The sequence below is a fragment of the Pseudorca crassidens genome, chromosome 7 (assembly GCF_039906515.1).
Source record: "Pseudorca crassidens isolate mPseCra1 chromosome 7, mPseCra1.hap1, whole genome shotgun sequence".
Classification (NCBI taxonomy): Eukaryota; Metazoa; Chordata; class Mammalia; order Artiodactyla; family Delphinidae; genus Pseudorca; species Pseudorca crassidens.
The window spans coordinates 107,403,458-107,430,089 of record NC_090302.1 but is presented as its reverse complement, the minus strand read 5'-3'; the positions used below and the strand labels follow the sequence as shown (position 1 = coordinate 107,430,089).

Sequence of the window (26,632 nt, the reverse complement as noted above, 5' to 3'; positions counted from 1 at the left end):
CTACATCTTCTTTGCTTTCCTCCCTTTGTTTGCTTTGTACAAATTAAGAGCTTTATCTTGGCCTGACTGGCCCGTGACGGGGAGCGGGGAAGGGGTGGGAGCGTTGAGGTTTAGAGTCTTCTTCTGCAGTTTCAGGTCCAAAATATCAAAGGTTGTCTGTATCTCACACTGCAGCAGCTCCTTCAGGCATTCAATCTGGATGTGAATGGCCTCGTTGATGAGATTTTCTAGCTCCTGAAAGAAACGGAATGTGGCTGGTGAGCAGGGCCTGGGGAAAGCTCAGGCCGTCTGCAGACACAGTCCCACCGCAGTTGCAACTTCTCAACACAGCCGCCTCCTTTCTCAGTGTGCTGGCATCTTCCATTCCCCCCCAGACCTACTCTCCATCTGTCTCCACCTCACTCTGTGCCCTGGGAGGCTGACTTTTAAGGTCTGCATCACCCAGCTCCCTTGACCTGTGGCTGCTGGCTGAGTTCAGCCAATGGGAGACCCTGGCAGGAGATCTGAGGGTGGGGAGACGAGGAAGTCTCTCACCTTCCTGCCGGCCAGCTGGGGTTGGACATGGCCATGGTCCTCTACCTGCAGCTGCACTTCCCTCCCTGTGGCCCTCTCCTACAGCTCTCTTTTTGCTTCCTCTCTCCTTCCTTCAGGCGTACTGTGGCAATCACCCCATTTGAGTGTGTCATTTATTGTTCACACTGCTCTGGGCTCGGAGGCCAGCCCCATATCCCCTACTTTCTGATTAAGTTCCAGATTTTATTTTCTCTGGGCCCCGCAGCATGGTATGTGGGATCTTAGGTTCCCGACTGGGGATCCAAACGGCACCCTCTGTGGTGGAAGCTCAGAGTCGTAACTACTGGACCACCAGGGAAGTCCCTGGTTAAGCTCCATTTAGATGCCAGCCCCCTTCCTTCCTCTTCTGCCCTCATCTCATTCTCACATCTCAAAGCTCCAGTTGCAGGCTTCATCGGAGGGGTCAGGGGAAATCGCTCAGAGAGTGGGTGTGTCCCCCAACTAGCCAGACTGGGGAAGAATGAAAACTCAGCCACCACGCGCCAGCTTAAACAGGAGACCCTGTCTGTCATCGCAATCAGGATCATGGCATCATAAAATCCTGGCGACAGGGACCGTGTAACTGTGTTTCTCCAAGTTCCCTGCCCAAGCAACCCATCAGTAGCGGAGAGGTCATGCTTGTCCTGGGAGTGTCAGGGGACATACCTTGAGTATCTGGTTACCTATAAGTCATTGTTTTGAGATCTCATATTTTAACTTAGAATCCCATGCAAAATCTCACATTTGCCCTAGAAAAATAGCGTTCTTCCCCTAGGGCGTCGGGGAGGATTGGGCTCCGAGAAGACGCACTATGTTTATCCTGCGGTGTTGAGTGTCCCCAGCTCAGGGCCACTCAAGAGTGGAGGGGACTCTAGCCTACAAGCTCCACCTGGCAGGGACCAGCAGGCCTGGTAATGGAGGCCTGCAGGGGAGCTGGGGGCAGCAGGAGGGGAGGCGGCCCCTTCCACCCGTGGCCTTGCCCACGTATCTTGGAAGGTCCCTTGAAGGAGGTGGAGACAAGCCGCTGCTTGTGTTCTGTTGGGTCCCCGCTCAATGCATGAAGGGCAGCCGATGCGCTATTTACCGGGAAGACTTAAACTTAGAAGGGTATCATTCGTTCCATTGTATTCATTGTTGTTTAGAGATTTCCCCAATGTTTTATGCATATTTAAAGGAATGCGTCCCAAAGCCACCCACTCCTTGGCTGACAGTTCAGAACCAGGACGCTTTTGGAACACAGAGTCGCTGAGACTCCCCATTCCCACCCAGCTCAAACCTCCCTGACACACGCACACATACATACACACACGCACATACTTGTCCCTGTGTTCAAAAACAAGCCACAGTGATGCTATCAGTGCCTACATATAGTTAAAAAATGAATTTAGACTCGGCCAGGCCCTCAAGGAGTTGGCTGCCCTGGGACCAAGCTAGTAGCCATTTATTGAAGAGCTGGGCATCAGGGACTCTGGCTCCTGGAGCCCCAGGAGTCCTTAAGACCTGCCAAGAGGGCAGCCAGTTTCCTAGCTCCACACACGCCCCTGGGCCGCTGGCTCCGCCCCTCCCCCACCCCATCACATCACTGCCCTGAGCTGTCTGTCCCCTACGGCCCTTCCTTCTTTTCCCCACTCCCCGCCCCGCCCGGGCATCCTCCACGGACGCTGGCTCTGCAGCAGACGAAGGGCACTGAGGAAATCTATGGTGGTTCGCAGCCTGGGGGCTCTTTGGGCAGAATCTGCAGTGGAAAGGACTTGGACTTTGGGGCCCGCCAGACCTCAGTCCAAATGTAAACTCTACCACAGGCTAGCTTGGGGACCTTGGGCCAGGCGACTAAAGTCTCCGAGCCTCAGTTGTCTCATCACTAAAATGGGGCCACGAATTATACATCTCAGGGATGTTTCATGAAACGTGCACGCAAAGCCTGTCCCCTTCTGCCCCCTCCTGGTGTGTGGACCTCTTGCGGGCCTCAGGGTCCAGCCCGGACGTCCTCTTTGTGGGAAAGGACGTTGGTGGGGGGCAGGCGAGCCTCCTCCCGCCCCAAGGACCCCACCTCACCTCTCTCTTCAGGACATGGTGCTGCCACCTGGGCAGCTCCGGGAGCAGCTCCTGCAACAGGTGCTGCTGCTCTAGTTGCAGGGCCTCCTTCAGCTGCAGCATGTAGGCCCTCTTCTGCACCTCGGCCGCGCTGAGCTCCACCACCCGCTGTTCGTGCTTCCAGACGGCCTGGTCCTTGCCCGCAGCCAGCGGGAGGGGCTGAGGCGGTACATACACCTCCAGGTGAGTGACGGTCAGCTTGACGTCCTGGTCCTGGCCCAGGACGTACTGGTAGAGTTTGTAGTGGCGGATGAACGTGTTGTGGAAGTAGTCGCACTGGGCCAGCAGGTGGGTGGTGTTCAACTGCCCCCGGTAATCTCTGAGCTTCTTCCCCAGGATCGTCACAGCCTCAGTGGTGGAGCAGCCTGTGGGCACAGAGGGGCCGTGCATCGAGTGTGAATGGGGCTGAAGCTGCATTGATGGCTGATTGATAGACTTGGACCCCAGAGTCCACGTCCTACCAGCTATTCTATGTCACCATCTATTAGGTCTTGAAAGCCGTGGAGTGCATTATGTTTCCCCTTTTACCTTGGCCTCTGGGATGCTCGAGGCAATTTTACGCAGTAGCTTACCTTTATCCCATTTGTTCTGATATGGTTATCTCACGCCTTATCTCTATTTTGACACGTAACTCTTGTTTTAAAGACTTATTTCAGCTGTGCTTTATGTTGTTTCCACTTCAAACCCTTTGGGAAGGAGATGAGGGTATAAAAAAGGATTCTGAATCGAGTGGAGCATGAGATGATTGGAGAGACATTATATTGGCGACTTGGGTCACAGAGTTCGGCAAGTGTAGTTTAGACCGCGCAGAGATCAATCATCTCTGAGGGTAGCACCGGGCGACGCCCCTTGGAGGGTAAACCGCCTTCTCCCATGTCCTCCCTTTCACGCCTCTTGTTCACAAGCCTGTCAGAAGCCTGGGGTAGGGGTGTGGTTGGGGCTGGGGCAGGACTCTCTCCAGCGTATGATTGCGTCTTAAGACAGGGATGGTTCATTAAAGGGTCACGGCTAAACGAGGTACGTGTCCTGTGAACGGACCCCGGGCAGGGAGAGGGCAGAACAAGGGACAGAGAATGACCCTGGCCCCAGTGCGAGGAGACCTGAGTCCTCACACAGATGCCGTCCCCGAGGCGCACTGTGAACTCTGCCAAGTCTCACCCACCCCCTGACTCAGGGTCAGCTCTTCAGATCAGGAGCTTGGGCACAGGCTTTGGGGGATTCCACAACTCCGTCTACTGAAGACAGAGACCAGGCGTTGCAGGCGGGGAGCCTGGCTTTCCTGCTGGGGTGGAGGCCAGCCTGCCCGTAGATACCCGTCCTCGCTCCCCCTGGGGGTGCCCCCCACGGGGCCCTGGTGGAGTCTCCCCGCCCCAGCCAGGGTGCCCCATGCGCCTTCAGGAGGGGCTATCTCAGCCTGGCCCGCACCGTTTGTTTCTCAAACCCTCCTCACCTGCCGCTGATTCTGTGTTCACTTTGGCCCCCCACTCTCGGCTCTGCGTGGACCTATTTACCTTAACTCCCCCCTGAGTCCTGAGAAGGTAGAGGTATCAGGGTCTTGGAGAAGTATTAGTACAAGGAGCACTGCTCCACCTTGAGCCTCGTTAGCGAGTGCTGGGGAGTGTCACTGGGATTTAGGCTTCAGTCCCCTGGGGGATGGAGGGAGGGAGGCCCCGCCACTGTGCAGAATTAAAGGTTAGCGAGCTGTGCTTTCCCTTCCTTTCAAGGCAAATCAGCAGACTCCGAGGCCTGAGACAGCGCTCTGTCTCGGGGGGGGGGGGGGTGGAGGGAGGGCCCTGGGCCTGGATGGCTGACGCAGCTCCGTCCCTTCCCAGCTGTGACTCTTGCACCTCCATTCCCTCGCGTGTAAAATGGGGGATTGTCACGTTTACTTCATAGGACTGTTAGGGGGACCAAATGGGATGACATGTCCAAGTGCCTCGCACAGAACCCACTACAGGGTAGTAATCAATGAATGCTGTAGGAAAAGAGGCATTTGTTTCTGTGCTGTGAGGAAAGTCTCTCCTGGCCACTTCTTTCATTCTATATTTTCATCTCTCCATTGGTCTTTTCATTCATCCATCCATCTCTCCATCCACCCATCCAGTCACTCATCATCCATTCATCCGTTTCTCCACCCAATCATCCATCCATCCATCATCCACCCATTCATCTATCCACCCACCCATCCATTATCCATCTACCCATCCATCTCTCCATTCATCCATCTCTCCATCCATCCAACCATCCAGTCACTCATCGTCCATTCATCATCTCTCCATCCATCAACAATTAATTTGTCAAACTCTTACTGGGGGCCTATTAATTACCAGGCACTATGCTAGGTTCTCGCAATATTATCATGTGTCTTATCAGATGCAACTCTCGCCCTCAAAGTTCTCACAGGAGAGATACACGAGCAAATGCTAATACACGTTTAAAGAGGAAGAGAATTGGGTGATGAGGGATGCTCAGCTAAGGATGGGGTTCCCCTGGAGAAGACGATGCATGAGTGACATCTCAGAAGCTGAGCAGGACTGAGCCGGCAAAGGTGGTGGGGGAGGCATGGCCTGGGTACAGCGTAAGCGAGATCAGAGGGGCAAGCAGCCACGTGGCACGGGTGGGGAACAAGACCGAGTGTGTTGTTGTTGGCACCTGAAGGTAGAGGCAGAAAACGGCAAGCGTTGAGTGGAGAGGGGGGTGGAAAGCACACGGGAGGGCCTTGAGTGCTGTGTTCAGAAGCCAGGGCTTTGTACTCCAGGCAGTGCAGGGCTTGCCCAGGGAGACTCTGGTTACATGGTGGCCTGTGGGCAGACTGCGGCCCAGTCCGGACTGGAGTGCCAGGTCAGCAGGCGTGGGCAGAAGGGGCAGATTTGAGTGGCGGGACTGATGGCCAGATGTGGAGGGGGATAGAGGCCTGCCTGACTCCCAGGCTCTTCCTGGGGACCCTTGGGGAGTGGGGGCGGGGGACACCAAGAGTATATGATAAGCGTGGGACATTTACCTCTGTTGTGACCCCTGTCCTCAGAGACCTTCCAGTCTGTGGAAGAGGAGACTGTTGAACAGAGGACATCCCCTCTTTGTTCTCAGCCCCCAACTCAGAGCTCTGTGCTCAGTAGGGGCCGATAGGTATCCAGTGAGTAAATGAACACATTCTGACATGTGAAGTGTGGTGAAGGAGCTGTTCATTTATCCCTTCAACAAATATTCGTTAGGGGCCTTCTTTCCATGTGTCAAGAACCCATTTATGGTCCAGGAAGGTGGTGAAAGGCTGGGGGGAAACACACAGATAGTATAACCCTGCTCAGGGCTACATAGGGCTGGGCAGGTGCACAGTAGAAAGAAGTGACTTTCTCAGGGAAATCGGGGAGCAGTTCCCTGAGGAAGTGGTGAAGGAGCTGAGATGAGGAGTGTCAGAGGAGTTACTGGGCAAAGAGAGGTGGAAAAGAATGAAAGCAGGGAGGGGAAACAGCCTGTGCAAAGGCCCTGTGGTTGGATAAAGCGTGGCCCATTTGAGGAAATGAAAGACTGGGGGTTGGAAGGTTGGCAGGCTAGAGAGCATCCGGTGGGTCCCGCTGTTTCTCACAGGGACCTCCCAGACCACTCCACCCCACACCACAGCCTTATCAGCTGGTTACCTTCCTGTATTAAGCAAAAGTTGAAAGTTAAATTTACTGAAAATAGTTTTTAAGAAATTAATTTTGTCCATTGTTTTGCCAGAAAAATAACAGTTTTGAATGACATTTTAAGATTTGCTTGCATTGCTCTCATCATTATATATTTGTATAAATTCTTCTTTGTCTACATAATTTACGCACATAAATAAGTCACATTAAAATTTACTCAGAAAGTATAGTTAAGTTCAACGTTGACAGCTTTTCAGTTTTTAATCTAACTTTCAAACGTTATTTAGTCATCTTTAACCTTGCATCGAATACAAAAGGTAAACTTTATGTGTATAAAGCAGATATACATATAGTATATAATCAGACGTACAGAATACCTAGGATATTAAAATTCGATAGCAGTGGGCAGTTAGGGAAAAACATCTAAAATGGCTTCTCAGAAGGATCCAGCAATCCCACTTCTAAGTATATACCCAAAGAAATGAAATCAGGGTCTTGAAGAGATATCTGCACCCCCATGTTCATGGCATTATTTACAAGAGCCGAGATATGGAAACAGCCTAAGTGTCTGCCATGTCTGTAGACGAATGATGGTTAAAGAAGTTGTGACACACACACACACACACACACACACACACACACACACACACACACAATGGAATACTACTCAGCCTTAAAAAAGAAGGAAATCCTGTCATTGGCAACAACATGGATGGACCTGAAGGAGATTATGCTGATTGAAATAAGCAAGACACAGAAAGATAAATACTGTGTGATTCTCCTTGTATACGGAATCTAAAAAAGTGGAACTCGTAGAAGCAGAGGGGCAGGTGCAGGGATCCACACCTGGTTCAGAGTTTCTGGGAGGCAAGGCTGAAGCCTGGGGGACTGGGCTGGGGGACAGACGGCCTGAGGTCTTCAGTCTGCAGAGGGTAACAAGCTGTGTAGGTCACATGAGAGTGCTGGACTTCGTCACAGAAGCTGGGCTCTTGAACCGGAATTCATGAAACGCAAGGACATCCGAGGAAGGGCTCCAGGACTGACCGGGACCCCGGAATTGCACCTCGAATTTTGCATGCACATTTTTTCTGGGGAGAGTGCACGTTAGAGAGAATCATCAAATTCCTAAAGGAAAAGTGAAGAATCTCGGCTCAGAGCTGCGGACCACTCAGAGGCATTAAGCTGAGAAGCGGGATGTCAGGCAGGTATTTCCGTAGGATAGTACGTGGAGGACGGCGGGGACAGCCAGTGAAGGTGTCCCAGAGGGCAGGCAGCAGTGTGGGGTCATCGGTCTCTGATAATCAAAGCTGGACTTGAGGCCTGTATGGAGGCATCTTTGTGTGAACTTGGTGAGGTGAATCATGGAAACTTCTCTGGGCTCTGAGGAACTGGATTTGCAGGAAGGCACCCTACTCCTCCTCCCACCTGGCCAGGCAGCACGTGGGGCTGGGGTCACCTGCACCCTCCAGATATGGGCAGCCCCGGCTGCCTCGTTCGGCTAGGCCAGCCCTGGTCTTCTGCACTCGGCCCTGGCAGCCACGCATGGAGCCCAGGTTTGAATCAAGTGCGCGAGCCCCGTCGCGCTGACACCCGCAGGTATCCCAGCTGCCTGTCATCCTGGCAGATGCCCTCCTACGGGCTTGGCCGTGGCCTCAGCCATAGAACACAGGTGTGGCCTTGTCCCGGGTCAACAGGGAAGGACCCCTGGGCTGACTTCTAACTTTCAGCCCCAAGACATTCTTTGGACCAGTTCTGGTTTTCAGCAAAAATTGTCCCAAGCTGGCTCAGTGTCCCAAGCTGACACTTGGCCCCCAGACCACCCTCCATTTGTCATGGGTTGAGAAGCCCCTGATGACTCAGAGAGCCAAGGATTAAGTCTCAGGGAGAAGCCTCTGGCTTCGGGACGACAGATCTGTCCTTGCAAGTTGCTCTTCAATTACAGGGAGTGGCCTTCATTTGCATTGGCTGCTAGGAACTTCCTGAAGACGGGTCCGCAAGGGCCTGGAGGCCAGTACCTGCACCGAGTACAGGGGAGGGGCGGAGGGGAGCGCGGGGCCAGAGCGTGGGTGGAATAGCCCAGTTGCTCCAGAATCAGGGCAAAAAGGCACTGGGCCTGGATGGGGCGCTCTGGGCTCCCTCCCGCCCATCCCTCACGGGCTGGGTCTGGGTCTGGGCGAGGGCGAGCACAGGGGTGCATCCTGGGGGCTTGGGAAAGGAGAAGAGGGGCTGTTCCTTCGGGTGGGTGAAGGGGAGGATCCAGCTGCCACTGGTGCCCCATGACAAACCAGTTTGTTTGCCCCTGCCTTGGTTGTGAGGGGAGGAACCCAGTCAGGCTGCAGCCTGGCCCGGCTTACCCTTCCCAATACCCGAGCACCTATCAGGGCAGCCTGGGATGGTGGGAAAGGAAAGTCCGCCACTTCACCCTCCACTTCACCCCCATCCGGCGTCCGGAATGCTGCTCCCCACCCCCTTTCTGCTCTTGAAAAGGTTCTGCCAAACTCATCCGCCCCGCGGCGCCGTTGCCAGCTCAGAAGGGATGTGTTTTCCTTGGCGGGGAGAGGACTCTTGTTCAGGGGGCTTGCTCTGTGGCCCGCACGCCCTGGGTCATCTCAGGCTCCGCCCAGCGCCTCTCAGCAAGGTGAGCAGATGTAGCCACCATCCCCACTTTACCTGTGAGAGAAACTGAGGCTCCAAGAGGTCAAGGGATTGGCTTCAGGGCGCACAGCTGCTGAGTGGCAGAGCCAGAATTCCAGCCTCAGCCTGACCGGGCAAGGCCCCTCAGCAACCAGACCTAAGAGGCTTGGGCTTGCTTTGTAGACCCTGGAGATGGACACCGGAAGGGCCGGTTTTCCAAAGGTTGTTTTGCAACAGGTGTTACATAAAAATGCATGGCCTTGAACACACGCTGGATCCAGGGAAATTAAACAGATGTCCTGAATATGCTAATGAGCTCAGCAAAATATGCTAATAGGCTCAGCAAACGGCCAAAAAGGGTTGAGCCTATGCGATGTTTCTTAGATTTAGTTGAGGCAAATACAGGCAGACCTTGGAGATATTTCGGGTTCAGTGGCAGACCGCTGCAATGGAGCGAATATTGCAATAAAGCGAGTTTCCCAGTGCGTATGCAAGTTACATTTACACTATAGTGTAGCCTCTTACGTGTGCAATAGCCCTATGTCTAAAAAACAATGTGCATACCTTAATGAACAAATATTTTATTTCTAAAAAATGCTAACCATCATCTGAACCTTCAGCGAGTTGTAATCTTTTTGCTGGTGGAGGGTCTCGCCTGGATGTTGAGGGCCGCTGACCAGTCAGCACTCTGACCACCGTACCAAGGATCTGGTCGTACTGCACCTTGCCAGCCACGTGCTCTGTTTTCAGGCACCATTCACAGTCACGAGGAGGCCCCCAGTGAGCCCAGGGCACCCCTGGCCTGAAGATGGCCTTGACGCTGGGGCCGTTCCTTAGAGCCTGGTGTGGTTTTAAGAAGCACAGACTGGGGATTCAGACAGCTGTGGCCTCACAGCCTGCTTCTGCTTCTTAACCACTTGTGCGAGTTATTTTGCCTCTCTGGACATCAGTGTTCTCATCTGTAAAATGGAGGCAATAAAAACGTCTACCTCGGGCTTCCCTGGTGGCGCAGCGGTTGAGAGTCCGCCTGCCGATGCAGGGGACGCGGGTTCGTGCCCCGGTCAGAGAGGATCCCACATGCCGCGGAGCGGCTGGGCCCGTGAGCCATGGCCGCTGAGCCTGCGCGTCCGGAGCCTGTGCTCCGCAACGGGAGAGGCCACAGCAGTGAGAGGCCCGCGTACCGAAAACAAAAACAAAACCAAAAACAACAAAAAAGTCTACCTCGTGGGGTTAGATGTGGGCATATGCGATGGAACTTTCCGAAGCGCCAGGTACACGGGGGCACTCAGTACATCACGTGGTTGTCAGCATCATCATCGTGAAGATTCTAGGCGTGGCCTCCAGCTCCCCGGGGACTGTGAGCTATTCTGGGATAAATCTGGCTTTCCAGAGGATCCCGCATGCTCCTCGGGCAATGCATTCCTAGAGGAGCATTCAATCCTCTCCCTCCTGGGTCCTCACCTGGAAGCTCTCTCTACCTTGCTGGGGGTGGGTCATGGATGCTGACGTGCTTTTTCTCCTGGCCACACCGGCTGCTGAGGTCAAAGGATGGCTGGGAGTTGGCTGTCCCCAGTTAGGGGGTTCAGAGGGTAGAGGAAGGGGCAACTCTCCTGGCGAGACCATTTACTGAATAACCCAATAGTTCATAGCTCTCCCCAACAACTCTGGAGCATTCTCTTCTCTCTCTCCCTGCTACTGTGAGCTCCTCAGTGGCAGGAACCTGCTCGAATGGACCAGATTTCCCAATTCCAGAGGATCTTTCCAAAAAAACTCTGGACGTGTAGCTGTTGCCCAGTGTTCCGCTCTCAGTAAATAATAATACAACCAGCCTACCCTGGCATGCTACTTCAGAGTTTTAAAGCATTTAATTATCCATCAATTTATTTAATTGGTCATAATCAACTCATAATAGAGGTGATTGCTGTCATTTAACAGATGAGGAAACTGACGTTTAGTGGACCTATGCGAAATCAGGACTCCAACCCAGATTCCCCAGCTCCAAGGCGAGCACACCTCAGCTCCTGAAGTATTTTTGAGGAGTGAACAGAAGATATGACATATACAGAAGTACAGTACTTCCACTAGGGCATTTTAATTTTATTTTTATTGTGGTAAAATATACACGACATAAAATTTACCATTTTAACCATTTTTAAGCGCACAGTTCAGTGGCATTAAGTCCATTTGCACTGTTGTGTAGCCATCATCACCATCCATCTCCAGGACTTTTTTCATCTTGCAAAACTGACACTCTCTCCCCGTTAAACACTAAGTCCCCATTTACCTTCTCCTCCCAGCCCCTGGCAACTCTAATTCTACTTCGTCTGTACAAATCTGATCACTCTAGGTACCTCATAGAAATGGAATCGTGCAGTATTTATCTTTTTGTGACTGGTTTCTTTCCTTTAGCAGAACGTCCTCAAGGTTCATCCATGTTGTAGCATGTGTCAAAATTTCCTTCCTTTTGAAAGTTGAATAATATTCCATTGTATGTACAGACCATATTTTGGTTATCCGTTCATCTGTTGATGGGTTTCTTCTACTGTTTGGCTATTGTGAGTAATGCTGCCGTGAACAAGGGTGTACAAGTATCTGTTCCAGTCCCCACTTTCACTTTTTTTGGGTATATACCCAGAAGTGGAATTGCTGGATCATAGGATAAGTGTATGTTTAATTTTTTGAGCAAGTACCCTGCTGTTTTCCCGTTCACTAGGTTTTTTGTGTTTGTTTTAAACATAAACCAATAGTCACATTAAAGGAAAAATCTACCTACACATTAAGATTTAGAAAGACTTTGTTGTCCTTTTAGAGATTTTCTCCCTGTTCACTTTCCTGGGACTCAAAGGGCAAACACAGGGTCGGGTATTTTAAAGACTGTCATGGGCTTTTGCCCAAGTTCTTCTCTTTGTCCGTAGTGGTCCCCTGCCTTGTCTGCTTAGCAAATGCACCCCTCACCCCCATTCCTCAAGAAGTTGGCTAATACTAAAGAACTTTGGCAAGAAGGACTGCCAAAACTCTGGGGCCAGATGATCTCAGGGTTAATGCTGGTTTTGTTTTTTACTGTGTGATGATTTGCAAGTTACCTAACCTCTCTGAACCTCAGTTGCATCATCACGAAATGGGGATAGTAGTACCCACCCAACAGAGCTTGGTGTGAACATTAAATGAGATGATCCACGTGGAGGGCTTGTACGTCAGGACTGCTGAGTGGATGTCCGCTCTTCTCCACGTCCTAGCGCGGTGCTCGGGCGATGCTTGCTGGACAATGGCTGAGTGAGTGGAGCAGGATTAAGCTGATTTGGGAGGGTTCAGAGGTCAGAACGGGAGCCAACAGGTGGAAGGCTCAAAGAGACAGATATCAGTTCAGAAGCAGGAAGAAATTTCTAGAAGCAAGAGCTTTATCAGCGGAGAAGTGAGGAGGCATTTAGCTGGGGAGAGAAATCCTGAATAATGTGTGTGTGTGTGTGTGTGTGGTGGGAGGGGCCTTGGATCAGGTGACCTCTCGGGTCCTCTTGACTCTAAGAAGCCATGGTGATTTCCACTGAGCTGACAGTCCCCTGTAGCCACATCTAGGGCATCGTGTGTGCCCTCTGCAGCCACCTCAAGTTTGGTGAGGGGCCTCTGACTTTGCATTTCATCCTCCTCCTCATCGTCATCATCCCCGAGATGAAAATGACCACCTAATCCCACCGTCTCAGGGACAGGGCACTGTACTGAGACTAAAATTTGGCAACTTCTTACCCGTCCCTTGTCCCCTCTGCTGCTGGGGAGCTCAGAGACCGGCCAACATGTCCAGCCGACCGAGGAAGAACGTGGGAAGTTAGAGGGAGAACAGGGAGTCATTCCAAAGGGCCAGAGCTCTGGTCCCCAGGGCACCAGTACCACCTACCCACACTCGGGCACATCCATGCAAGAACACATTAGCCGACGGGCACAGCTCCCACTCTGGGCTGGGCCTACGCCACCCGCCGCATCGGAGCCGTCCTGCTGGGGCCAGGATCCCAGGCTCGTGCTGGGAGTAGCTCCAGGTGACCAAGTCAGGAACCCAGTCCCCAGGTGTGCCACCTGGCTTTCCAGGTGCTCAGCTCCCCCGGCAGGCCAGCAGCCTCATTCCACTCACCGCAGGGCTGTGGGCTCCTCAGCTTCTTACGTGCCCTGTGTACAGATCCCTCAGGTCAAGATGGAAGGTCCCATGGCCAGGGGTGGAGGCGGGAGGGCGGGGTAGGGGGTGTGCTCTGCTGTCAGACAGACCTGGGTTCAAATCCTGACTCCACTTTGACCTGGGGCAAGCTGGTTAAACTCTCTGGGCCTCAGTTCCTTCATCTTTAAAATAATGCCCATGATGCAAGGTCACAGTGAGGCTTACAGAGGCTACATGCGGAAATGCCAGGATCTCTGTGCCCCCCTACGCAGCAGGGATAGCCCCTCGGGGAACGTTGGGGAAGGTTCCACGGCATGGATTTGATTTCTGGCCGACTGACGGGCTCATCCTCTCCTGGTGGGCTGTGACCCCACTCGGTGTCAGGGGCTGTGTTAACACAGTGCCCCCCACGCCCCCTCGCCTCCGCCCAATGCATATGTTGAAATCCTAAGCCCCAGCCCCTCAGCATGTGACTGAACTTGGAGATAGCGTCTTTACAGAGGGCATTAAGGTTAAATGAGGTCATGTGGGTGGCCCTAATCCAATAGACTGATGCGTTTATAAGAAGAGATTAGGACAAGATACACAGAAGGGCCATGTGAGATACAGAATGAGGCCACAGGCCGAGGAGAGAGGCCTTGGAAGAAAGCAGCCTTGCTCACGCCTTGATCTTGGACTTCCAACCTCCAGAACGATGAGAAAACACATTGCTATAGGTGAAAGCGCTCAGTCTGCAGAACTTGATTACGGCAGCCCGAGCAAATGAGTACGCTCAGGGAGGGATCTCTGGAATGAGAGCTGAACCTTTGCCCCAAGAGGTGCTCTAAGATCTCAGTCAGCGGCTTCTGTGGAAACTTCCACTCTCCATCAGCAAAGTTGCCTCCAAAGTCCTCTCCTCCAGGTTTGGTCTGAGAGGCGTGGGGTTAGGGCTGCCCAGGAGAAAGCTGCTGGACAGGCAGCCTTTCAGGAAGACAGAAGGGCCCCTGCTCTCTGCGGGGCCGCTCCTGAGTGGCTGGAGGCTCGCCAACGTGGGCAGATGCTTGGGGGCTGGTGGCGTGGCCCCGGGCATGGCCGTGAGTGCGCTGGCAGGGAGAGGTTGTGCAGGGAGCTTGGGGGAGTCATTGCCTCCCTTCAGCCCTGGGCTGTCGGGGTCGGCTGGAGTGGCTGCCTTCCATCCTACAGCTGCCTGGATGACATTTCCGGGAGAATCAGGAGTGGCCGTGGGTAGGACTGCAGATGCCAGTGCCGTGACGCACTTCACCGGACACTCGCCTGGCCGCCTCGTGCCTCCACCAGCCGGTCATTGAGGCCCACTTCCTCCCAGACTCAGGATTTGGGGGCCAGGCCAGCAGGAAAGGGGTTCTTCCTAGCCCAGACGTCCAGGGCGAACACCAGAGAGAAGCCAGTGGCTGCCAGATGTCGATGACGACACAAAGCAGAAGCTGCAAAGTGGCTGAAGTGACGGTGGGCAGGTGGTCACAGGCCCCGGGCGAGCATCTGCGCTGGCTCGGGTGCCTGCAGCCTTGAGTGAAGCCTGGGGCAGGGGGAGGCTGCTCTCCACCCGCTTCCCCTGCTGCAATGTGCCCGTCGGAGATAAGAATCGTGGGGCTTCCCCAGGCACCCTGAACCTCTGCAGCTCCCCGAGGTCCCCAAATGGCCCAGCATCTCTCTCCTTTCCTCTCCGGGACCCGAGGCAGGGTATGCAAGAGCTGCTGCTTCCTGTGATTTCCTCCCACCGGGATGGGGCTGGCAGCCTTCTGTCCCTCTGTGTCCAGACTGGTGACTTCACCCTGGGCCCCAAGGACGCAGCAGGATGGGATCTGCCCGGGGCTTCCCGGAGGCTGGCAGAGGAGGTGCCGACTAAAGGACTGAGACCAGGACGTCCTGGTGAGCCATTTGCCAGCACGGAATCAGCTTATGCTTTTGAATAATGGGCCACGCTTTCCCTCCCGGTTCTGAGACTCGATTGGGCCGGGAGATAAGCCGAGCTGGCGGCTGTCCTGGCAGAGCTCTGAATCATTGTTGTGCAAACATGACCCTCCTTAAGGGCTGTCTGCCAACTTTGTTACCTAGTATGCAAACAGAACTCAACCATCACTAGCCCTAGGTTAACCCCCACTAAAAAAAAAAAAAAATTCATCCCTGGAGAAGCTAGCTTCCAAGAAGAGGGACAGCCCACTGTGGACTTTAGCCGAAACAGAAGCTGGAAGGTGAGCTGGCCGGTCAGTGTGACCGCCCCCCCCCCCCCCGCCCGGCTGTGTGCATCCCACGGCCCACGACCTGTGATGGGTGGGATGTGCCTGGGGGAAGGGGACACGAGATGTGAAGGACTAGAGCTCATTTGGGATCTGACTTTCCTGCCCCTGATGGCCAGGGTCCCCTAACAGGGGGAATGAAGAGACACCATCTCCTCATGCTGGTGGGTACTGGGCCCTCCTCACCAGTGCGCCCGAGGGCGGGGCAGCTGCATTAGGGGCCAGTCTGGACCTCCATTAGGCGGGCTGATGACTTGAACCCATCTGCAGTCCTGCCTACAGGGGGAGGGAGAGACAAGAAATGGCCCAGACAGCAAGACCCCGGGTGGGGGGGGGGGGCGGGGCAGCGTGCAGCAACCTCTGGTCCCAGACCGCCAGCCTCTGTTGTGCGGCCTGCCTCACCTCCACGGGGAGCTAACCTTTTCCTAGCATTTCCTACATGCCTCCCACTCTATTATACTCTGCAGGCCCTGCCTCTTTAGTTTTTCCAACCGCCCTATGAGTTGGAACTATCATGGCCCTATTTTAGAGGTAAGGAACGGAAGGCACAGAGAGGTAAAGTACTGCTCTCTAGGTTGCACAGTAATGTGTTGGAGGCAGACTTGAATCCAGGTCTACTGACTGCAGAGTTTGGTGCCTGATTGCTCGGCTATGCGGCCTTTAGCCTGGCCCAGCCTGGGCCTGGAGCTGCTGCACAGTAAGGAGGAGCGTCTGGGGGAGAGAGGAGGTGCCCGCTGAAATTCCACCCCTGCCTCTGAGGACTGATACGCTTGTTCACGCTCTTGTGAGTGTTCCAGTTGTGGGTTTCTGGGAGGCAGTGTGGGCGTGGTTCTGCGGGGTGATGTCGGGCCAGCGTGGCCGCTTTCTACAGCAGCAGGCGTCATCCTGATGACAACGTGACGGGGCCTGAGGTGCGTGGGCCTAGCTCAGGAGGCCGGGTTCTCGGGTGGCTCTCCCCTGCTGCACCCACACTCTGCACCCTCCAAGCCCAGAGTCAGCTGGAGTCGGCACTCACAGCGGGTCCGTTAGCCGGGGGTGGAGCCGGGACCGTCTTATCTGCGTCTTTTCTTGCAGCCCCACTTCGGGGACGAGTCTGCAGTTTGCTTTACCTCCAGGCGCCCTGCTCCCTGCCCGTTGTCCTGCCCTGCTCCCTGCGACGCATCTGAGGAGAAAGGGCCTGGGACCATCTCTGCTGCTCTTGAGAAGGGGCTGAGGTGACTCCTGGACGTTTGGAGACTGATGTGAAGCGGGATCTGCACAAAGTACAGCCACACCTGATCGATCAGGCCGTCTTGGAATCACATCACCCCCGTCGCATCTCCGGGTCTTTGTGGTCCCTCCTGAAACTAAGGGCCAGTCCTCACTGAGCGCTGACGAGGCACCAGGCGCTGTGCTGTGGGCTTCATCGTCATGAACTCAGTCCTATGAAGGAGGCGCTCTTGTTTTTCTCCTTCTCTCAATGTGTAATTAGAGGCTCAGAGGTGGTGTGGCTGCCCAGGACCTCATGTCCCGCAAGGGACTGACCTAGGATTTGAGTCTTCTCTCCAGGTTTGGAGCCTCCAGATGGACGCTATCTTTGCCGAATCCAATTTCAGGCACTGGGAGCCCACCCAAAGGCTTCCTCCTACTTGATGTGTGTACCAGCCATGTTTCACACATTTGGAGCTGATTTAAAAGTAAGAGGAAAATCTTGTAAGCTGGATGTCCCAGGATCAGGAGTTAAAAGATGCCAGAAGGGGAATTCCCTGGTGGTCTGCTGGTTAAGCTTCTGCGTTCTCACTGCCAAGGTCCCGGGTTCGATCCCTGGTTGGGGAACTAGATCTCACAAGCCAACAATGGGCCAACACTGACAAGACGGAATCAGTGGGGATGATTGTAAAGCCTTGCATGTGCATTCAACATTGCCATGTGCAAGGACAGGATTGGGAAAATGGCTAGGGATGGTGCAGTGCCTGTCCAATATGCTTGTGACGTTGATGCTGATAAAGAAAATATACCCATAGGCTATATGAATGGCCAGGACAAGGCTGATGATAAAATCCCTGGTCACTTCATTGATCAAATCGCAGGTGGTGTTGTGTTGGATCTAGGTGCCATATTTTAAGAATGATATTGACAGGCTTCCCCGGTGGCGCAGTGGTTGAGAATCCACCTGCCAATGTAGGGGACACGGGTTCGATCCCTGGCCCGGGAAGATCCCCCATGCCGTGGAGCAACTAAGCTCGTGTGCCACAACTACTGAGCCTGTGCTCTAGAGCCCGTGAGCCACAACTACTGAGCCCACGTGCCGCATCTACTGAAGCCCATGTGCCTAGAGCCCATGCTCCGCAACAAGAGAAGCCACTGCAATGAGAAGCCCGTGCACCGCAACGAAGAGTAGCCCCCGCTCGCCGCAACTAGAGAAAGTCCGCACGGAGCAACGAAGACCCAACGCAGCCAAAAATAAATAAAAAAAAAAAAAAAAAAAAAAAGAATGATATTGACAAACACAAGGATGCCCAGGGAAGGGCAGAAAGAGAGGGGGGACGGGGTGGGGAGGTGGGGTGAAGGGATCTATGGAAATGATGCAGTGTTAAGAATGATAAAGACAGGAAATAGTCCAGTGGAAGATTCTGAGCAAGGGAGGTTGCCCAGTGTCTTCAGTCAAAAGCTGATGTGCTTTGGGCCTTTTCTCACCTTCCAACATGGCCCACACTCTGTCTATGGAGTGTGTTTCTCTGTGAATAAACTTTTTTTCTCTTTAAAAAAAAATGGTAAAAGGCACTTGGAGATGTCCAGTCGACATGTGAAGATATAATGGTCAGACTGTATGAAGCCCATTCAGTATCTGCAGGGCCAGCCCACTGCTTCTAGAGGACAGACTTTGGACGTGTGAGTAGAAGGTGCGGAAGACGGGTGTAACTAAAGGAGGAATTCCTAATGATGAGAGTGGTTGTAGAAAGGAATGAATTGCCTCAGAAGGAGGGAGCTCCCCATCGCTTGGAGTGCCAGCAAAGGCTGGGAAAACCTCGCTGGCTGGTTGAGGGGTGTCTCTGCAGTAAAGGGAATTACATTTTCTAATCACCGAGTCTCCTAGCAACTCTAAGGTTTAGGTCTACCAGACACAGATAGACTGTACTGGTAAGGTATGTGATAGGCAGAAATACTGAAAGCCCAGTGCAATCTAATCTCCTCAGTTTGAAGCTGGGTTTGCATCATCATCAACTGTTTTTCAAGGGCTCAGCCTGTGGAAGGCTCTAATGGAAACTTGAAAGAGTCCGAGTTCCCACCTGCTTGGGGCTGACATTCTTCTCCTGCAGTCAGTGTTTGTTCTGGCCACGAGCCACTGAGGAGCTCAAACAACAGGGCTGAACTCTGGTAGCCAGGCGTTGCTGTGAGCAGTGGGGAGCGGGACCCAGAGGGATGCCAAGAAGGCCCTGAGGGGGCAGGGGGTGTCTCGGGTGGATGAATTTCCCAGGGATTTCTGGGAAATTTCTCTGAAACCAGCCCATGAGCATTGCCATGTCTTGCTTAAGCCTACAGGCTGGGACCTCTGAGTTGGAATGCTGGCCTGGAGGAGAGACATGGAAGGGCACCCGGGCAGCTCAAAAAATAAAGAAAAAGGCTGATGCAAGTGCACATAATATGTGTGGTAGGAACACTGAGTGGCTTGAAGCAGAGGAGTGATGGGATTTTATGTGTGTCTGAAAAAAATCACGGTGCAGTTTGGTGAATGGGTGCAGACATACAAGATGTGAAAGCCGTGGACTGGTTAAGAGGTGGTGGTGGATGAAGACGTGGTGAAAAGTGGTGAGACTGGACGTTCGGGTGCTGCTCATAGGACAGGTGGGCGAGCTCTGGGTTCATCTGGGACAAGGCATTGTGAGTCCTGTTTGCTTCGCAGCTGTTTACGATCTTGGTCAGAAGGCCAGTGGAGGACCTCAAATTACAGATTACAAAACTTTCATGCTAAAACAATTGTTCAAAATAAAGAAAAGTTTCCCCAGAAGTACATAAGGCAGTGTGATATTGGCAAAACGATAGACAAATAGACCAACGGAGCAGAATAGAGCCCAGAAATAGACCCATGCAAATACAGGTGACTGATCTTTGACAAAGGAGTGAAAGCAGTACAGTGGCGTAAAGACAATCTTCAACAAATGGTGCTGGAGCAAGTGGACATCCACACGTAAACAAACAACAACAAAAGAATCGACACAGACCGTACACCCTTCATAATCATTAACTCAAAACGGGTCACAGATCTAAATGTAAGACACAAAACTCTTAAACTTCTAGAAGACAACAGGAGGAAATCTAGATGACCTTGGGTTTGGCAATGACTTTTCATATACAACACCCAAAGCATGATACGTGAAAGAAGAATTGATAATCTGGACTTCATGAAAATCAAGAAGTTCCGTTCTGCAAAAGACAGTGTCAAGAGAATGAGAAGACAAGCCACAGACTGGGAGAAAATACTTGCAGAAGACACATCTAACCAAGGACTCTTAGGCAAAGTATACACAGAACACTTAAAATTCGACAATAAGGAAAAAAACCTGACTGAAAAAAAGGGTAAAAATCTTAACAGACGTGTCACAGAAGAAGATATACAGATGGCAAATAAGCTTATGAAAAGATGCTTCACATCATATGTCACCAGGGAAATGTAAATTAAAACAATGACAGACCACAACATGCCTATTGGAATGGCCACAATCTAGAACCCTGACAACACCAAATGTTGGCAAGGATGTGGGGCAACGGGAACTCTCATCCATGGCTGGTGGGGATGCAAAATGATGCAGCCACTTTGGAAGGCAGTTTGGTGCTTTCTTACAAAACTAAACATGCTCTTACCATATGATCCAGCAGCTACCCTCCTTGGTATCTACCTAAGGAGTTGAGAACTTATGTCCACGCAAAAACTTACAGATATTTCTTGCAGCTTTATTCATAAGTGACAAAAGTTGGAAGTAACCAAGGTATCCTTCAGTAGATGAATGGATACATAAACTGTGATATATTTAGACAATGGAATATTATTCAGCCCTTATATCTAGACATTGGAATATTATTCAGCCCTTAAAAGAAAGCAGCTCTCAAGCCTTGTAAAGACATGTAGGAAACTAAAATGCATATTACTTGTGAAAGAAATCTGTCTGAAAAGGCTACAGACTGTATGATTCCAACTCTATGACATCCTGGAAAGGCAATACTACAGAGACAGTAGAAAGATCTACCTTCTGCTCATTGAGGGGGAGGGAAGGATGAAGAGGTGGAGCACAGAGAATTTCTAGGGTAGTGAAACCATTCTGTATATATATATATATATATATATATATATATTTTTTTTTTTTTTGCGAGCCTCTCACTGTTGTGGCCTCTCCCACTGCAGAGCACAGGCTCCGGACGCGCAGGCTCAGCGGCCATGGCTCACGGGCCCAGCCGCTCCGTGGCATGTGGGATCTTCCCGGACCGGGGCACGAACCCGTGTCCCCTGCATTGGCAGGCGGACTCTCAACCACTGCGCCACCAGGGAAGCCCCGTTCTTCATATTTTAATGGTGGATACACACCATGATACATTTGTCAAAACCCTTAGAATGCATAACAGCAAGCAGGAACCTTAATGTAGACTATGGACTTCGAGTGATAATCATGTATCAGTGTAGGTTCATGGACTGTAACAGATGTACCCACTCTGTGGAGGGGGATATTGACAACGGGGGAGTCTGTGAGTGTGTGGAGACAGGGTTTCTGTGGGTGATCTCTATACCTTCTGCTCTATTTTGCTGTGCACTTAAAACTGCTCTAAAAAATAAAGTCTATTAAAAAAACAGTACAGCCTGAAACCATAAAACTCCTAGAAGAAAACAGTGAAATCTCCTTGACGTTGATCTTAACAATGCTTTTTTGGGGGGTATGACACCAGAAGTAAAGGCAACAAAAGCAAAAATCAACAGGTGGGACTGCATCAAATTAAAACTTCTGCACAGCAAAAGAAATGATCAACAAAATTAAAAGCCATCCTACAGAATGTGAAGAAATATTTGCGAACCATATGTTCCATAAGGGGTCAGTATCCAATATATGTCAAGAACTCATACAACTCAGCAGCAAACACCCGAATAATAAAATATTAAAAATAAAATAATAAAAATGGGGAAAGTATCTGAATACGCCTTTTCTCATAGAAGACATACAGATGGCCAGCAGGCACATGAAAAGATGCTCGACGTCACTAATCGTAAGGGAATGCAAATCAAAACCACCGTGAGATCTCACTTCATACCTATTAGAATGGTTATCCTCAAAAAAACAAGAGATAACAAGCCCCGGAGAGGATGTGGAAAAAAAGGGCAGCCTTGTGCACTGTTGGTGGGAATGTACATTGATACAGCCACTATGGAGAACAGTATGGAGGTTCCTTAAATAACTAAAAATAGAACTACCACATGATACAGCAAACCCACTCCTGGGTATATATTCAAAGGAAATGAAATCACTCTTGAAGAGATATCTGACCCCACGTTCATTGCAGCGTTATTCACAATAGCCAAGGTATGGAAACAACCCATGGATCCATTGACAGACGAATGGATAAAGAAAATGTGAATATATACTATATATGTGTGTGTGTGTATATATATGTATATGTATGTACACACACACACACACACACACACACACACACGAATATTATTCAGCCATAAAGGAAGGAAATCCTACCATTTGTGACAACATGATGAACTTTGAGGGCATTATGGTATGGGAGAAAAGTCAGAGAAAGACAACTATTGTATGATCTAACTTATATGTGGAATCTAAAGAAAACTGAACTCATGGAAGTAGAGGAGAGATAGGTGGTTGCCAGAAGCATGGGTTGGGATGTGGGCAAAATGGGCAAAGGTGGCCAAAGGGACAAACTTTCAGTTATAAGATAATTACGTCCTGGGGATATGATGTACAGCATGGTGATTATAATGAACAATTCCGTATTGTATATTTGAAAGTTGCCAAGAGAGTAGGCCTGAAAAGTTCTCATCACAAGAAACAAAATTGTAACGAGGTGAGGTGATGCTCGTTAAACTTATTGTGGTAATTATTTCGCAATATATTCATATATCAAATCATGTTGCATACTTTAAACTTATACAGTATTGTATGTCAATTATATCTCAGTGAAGCTAGAAAAAAATAGTACAAAGAAGAATTTCCCAAACTACTTAAAGAATAAGTGACCCACCTAATGCCCCACCCTCCAGGATCCTTTTGTGTTCATTTCCTCACACAAGGACATTCATAACCACAGCCACCAGAATCCGGAGAGCACCGTCGACACGTCACTACTGTCCAATCCCAAGACCTGACCCAAGTTTCTCCAGCTGTCCCAATAACATTCTTTACAGCAAAAGGACCCAAATTGGGACCACCTATCGTGTTTAGTGGACACGTCACCTCAGTGTCTTTCAATTTGGAACAGTTCCTCTATCTTTCCTTGCTTCTCAAGACCTTAATGCTTTGAAGCTTACAGGAGAGGGACTTTGTGCAGTGCCCCTAATTGGGAGTGTTTTTTTTTTATGACATCATGTTCTGAGTCTTTGCTAGAACCATCACAGAAGGAGGCTGGCTAATTCTTTTGCATCCCGTCAAACGGCAGCGTATTCTGTGTCCTCTTATGGATGGATCATTTGATTAAGGGGGTGTCTGCCAGGCTACCTCACTGTAAAAGCGTTCTTTTCCCCTTTGCAATCAGTGAGGTTCTTGGGAAGTATGTAAATATCCCATTTCCCATCAAGCGTTCACCCACTGGTGCACCTACTGATGATTCTTGGCCGAGTATTACTACGATGGTGGCCATGGATTTGCTAAATGGATGAATCGGCAACTCAGAGCCTAAGGGGTGGACAGATGTGGCCACAACCCCTTGTGCCACGGATCACGGGGAGAGATGCTTACCCTCTTCTCCTGAAGCCCAGCGCAGGGTAGGGGTGGGAGAGACGCTCCCTCCATAACCTGACTGTTGTTCCCCCATCCCTGCCAGCAGCCTGTAGAGGATTCCCTCAAGACACTCAGCAGAGCAAAAACTGATGCTGGGAGCAATTTGCAGTCTCTCAGGAGTACCGTGAAAAGTCAATGAAGGGCTTTAAGCAGAATAGCGACACATTTATGTTAAGCAGAAACAAAACAAAAATTCTAAATTATGGTCCCTCCTTCTCTCTTTTCTAAAACAAAAATTAACTTCCCGCTGAGCCTGCTCTCTACCAGCTGCCCCAGAGGTATGGGTCTAATGATGAAGTTCATACTAAAGTGTAAATGACTGACTGAAAAGCAAACACCCCTGGTTGCTTTGTGAACAGCTTGGCGTGGTGCAAGAGTTTCCACCAGGGAGATCAGGGATAAGACTCAGCAAGGACATTCTGTTTGCTCCACTTTCCAGAAAATCTGGACGGGGACCCTCTTTGTGAGCATACGAGGAGGCTAAATGCCAGGGAAAAAAAGGAAGGGGCTCCAGGCTCCTTGGAGAGCTCCTGGGGTTGTGTGTCCTCCCCAAGCCTCTCTGACTCCTGCCCTGGATGCCCCGTACCTTTGGTTTCTTTGAGCAGCTCTTCTGTGAACTTGACCACCTGGGCCACCTCTACCCAGGGGAAGCCTTTGTCCGCAGCGAAGATGATACTTTCGTAGAGGGTGTCCAGCAGGATGCTTCTGCGGGAGTCTCTGAGCTCGTCAAACTCTTCCCAGTTCAACAGTCTCCGTAGGTGCTCCCGACCTTCTGATTTCTGCAGGGCATGATATGTGAGGGGTGGTGGATGAGACTGAGGAATCAGGATGCCATCGTCACTGGGCAAAACACTACTGGGGGCCCAGCATATGCTCCCCAGCATCCTGAAATGTGACCCAGAATGGGGGTAAGCTTGGGCAGAATTCATCTTTCATTTCTGGACAGGTTTCCCTCACCTTTCTAGCACTGCTCCTTCCTCTGGGTGTTCTCATGCTAGCTGCTGCAGTTCCAGGTTTCTACACCTCCAGCAGGCCTCAAGTCCTGAATTATTAGGATCTTTGCTTCCCCTTCCCTCAAACAAAATTTGACATTCCTCTGAGACGACTCCCAACTAACTGCTCCAGAGATGGCGATCTGATCATGAAATTCATACTAAAGTGTAAATGACTGGCCAAGAAGAGGTTGGGAGATGCAATGCTTTAGCAGAGAAATGTGTCTTGCTTGGTGAAGCTAGGCGATAGAGACTGGTCAGGGTACCTCTTATTCCCCTCTATAGGTTAGGATTCATTTTACTTGAGAGTTCGCCTGGCGCTTCCAGAAGGTTCTTAGAGATCACACCGACACATGTAGGAGAATCCAGTGCCTTTCAAGGAGGGGGTAAGAAAAGGTGTGGCATGAAGCGGGCAACCACCAAACATTGGAGCTCCCCTGGGGTGCGGGGAGGGGAACGGATGGAAGACGGTGCCCGAGTAAGGCCCAGAGCCTTGTCTCAGCCCCTGGTCACTCCTCTCTCCACCCCTGCAGCCCTTTTAGATCTCTAGGTTGGCACCTGATGGGACAGCTGGCTGGAAGATCCAGGGAAGGTGGTGAAATCACAGGTCCCGGGCCGGGGGCTTCCCCAACAGTTTGAGGCTGCCGGTCAGAGGCTGACCCGTGCACAGAGCTGGCCTGGGGTCTTCTTGCCTGAGGTCTGCAGCAGAGCCCGGACACCCCTCTGTGGACAGCTCAGAGGCCCGGGCCCTGCAGGCTGGATTCTCTGCACTCCGCAGGTGCCCACCTTGCTCATGCCTTCCAGCCTCAGAAATGGTTCTGAGAAACCATCAAAATCTGCCCCCTTCTTTGCCCTAGAGACACAGACCCCACCCTCTACCACACACACAATCACACACACACACTCCCTCCGCACGTTGGCGTACAATCCCAGAGGGCTCACAGGGCCCTGGAGCTCCTGGTGAAGGTGGCACCCCTGTGACGGGCCCTCCTTGGAGTGTGGGGGGCGCACAGTGCCTCCATGCCCACCTCCTCTGTCCCTCCGCGTGGGCTCTGCTGCATCAGGCCCGGAAAATAGCCCCAAGCTCCAAGGGCTGGGAAGACTTTGGCCTGGCATCCCCCGGCCACACACCCGTGGCGGGCGGGCCTCAGAGCTGGCGTGCTGGGACAGGAGATCCTGTCCAGGGGTCCCTTGGAGGACACACCTCACTCTTAGATCCATCTGAACACACTCCCTTTGAAAAGTCACGTGTTCTCTTCACCTGAAGTTGGAAGACTTTTTTCACTCCCTGGGGTGTCAGGAGGGCCATGGCCGCTACATCCAGTTGCTAGGAGACCTAGCCAGGACTGGCAGAGCTTCAGGCTTTGTGAGGTCATGAAGACCCGCTTGGAGGTGGCTCTCCCAGGCTCCTTCCTCTGGCCCTGCTCTCTAGCTGGCTCTGGGTCCCAGCTCCCCACACCTGCTCGGCCACCTGGAACCCTTTCCTATCTCCAGCCTCCCCCTCATAAACTGTTCTCCTTCAGGCAGTGAGCCTTCTCAGGCTTCCCTTTACACACACACACACACACACACACACACACACACACACACACACACACACACACACACACACACACACACACACACACACACGGTCCCCCATGCTCCACCACCAACCCAAGTCCCACCCCCCTCCTTCTAAGCCAGGTCCCGCTTCTCCGCTTCCTTCCACAGTAGGGATCTGTCTCTGTGGGAAGGTGAGTCCTGCTTCCCCCTGCCTCCCTGCCCATAAGCCCCGACTCCGTGCCCAGGAGCCTCAGGGGGGAAAGCCCGGGGCTCTGGGGGAGTCGCTGGCTGAGCTGTCTGGTCCTGGGTTTGCCTCCACTGGTACCTGCCCAGACTCTTTGGTGTCGGGCGTGGCCAGGGGGGGTCCTGGCCATGAGTGAGAGCTCACGGAGGTCCCAGCATCTGCCACGTCAACCACTCAGAGCCATCATTCCCGTCGGCCACGTGACTCCACCTTCCTTGTCCTCGTGGTCATATTACTTCAGGGCCCTCGCTGCCTCTCCTGCCGCTGGGAAGACCTGGGTTAGGGTTGTTTTGTTCCACTCCCGCAGATTACTAGGGACAAGGGGAGTGGGAGGGGATCCCTGGGGCCCCTCAGGAAAACTTACCCGTTCCCTCTTCAGCAGCATTCACACCCCTGTTTATCTCATGGAGGGAACGAATGGACCAAGTGTGCCCCTTTGCAATGTGTGGTTGCTATGCCGCTGTCCCCTTCTGTCCTTGCCATCCGTGGCCGATGCTTCTGTCGAACATTTGTTTATTTCTTGGCTTCTAACGATCCACTCTCTCCTGAATGATCTTAGGTCTCTCC

General features: G+C 51.9%; 1 protein-coding gene across 1 annotated transcript; it reads right to left on the bottom strand.

Annotated features, from left to right (window-relative positions):
- Positions 1-25,606, bottom strand: C7H8orf74 (chromosome 7 C8orf74 homolog). The gene is made up of 4 exons (XM_067745502.1): positions 25,538-25,606; positions 23,871-24,063; positions 2,608-3,011; positions 1-234 (listed from the first exon to the last, which is right to left on the bottom strand). The coding sequence occupies exons 1-4, from the start codon at positions 25,583-25,585 to the stop codon at positions 1-3; spliced, it is 879 nt and encodes a 292-aa protein (XP_067601603.1). The 5' UTR covers positions 25,586-25,606.
- Between the last annotated feature and the right edge of the window lie 1,026 nt (positions 25,607-26,632).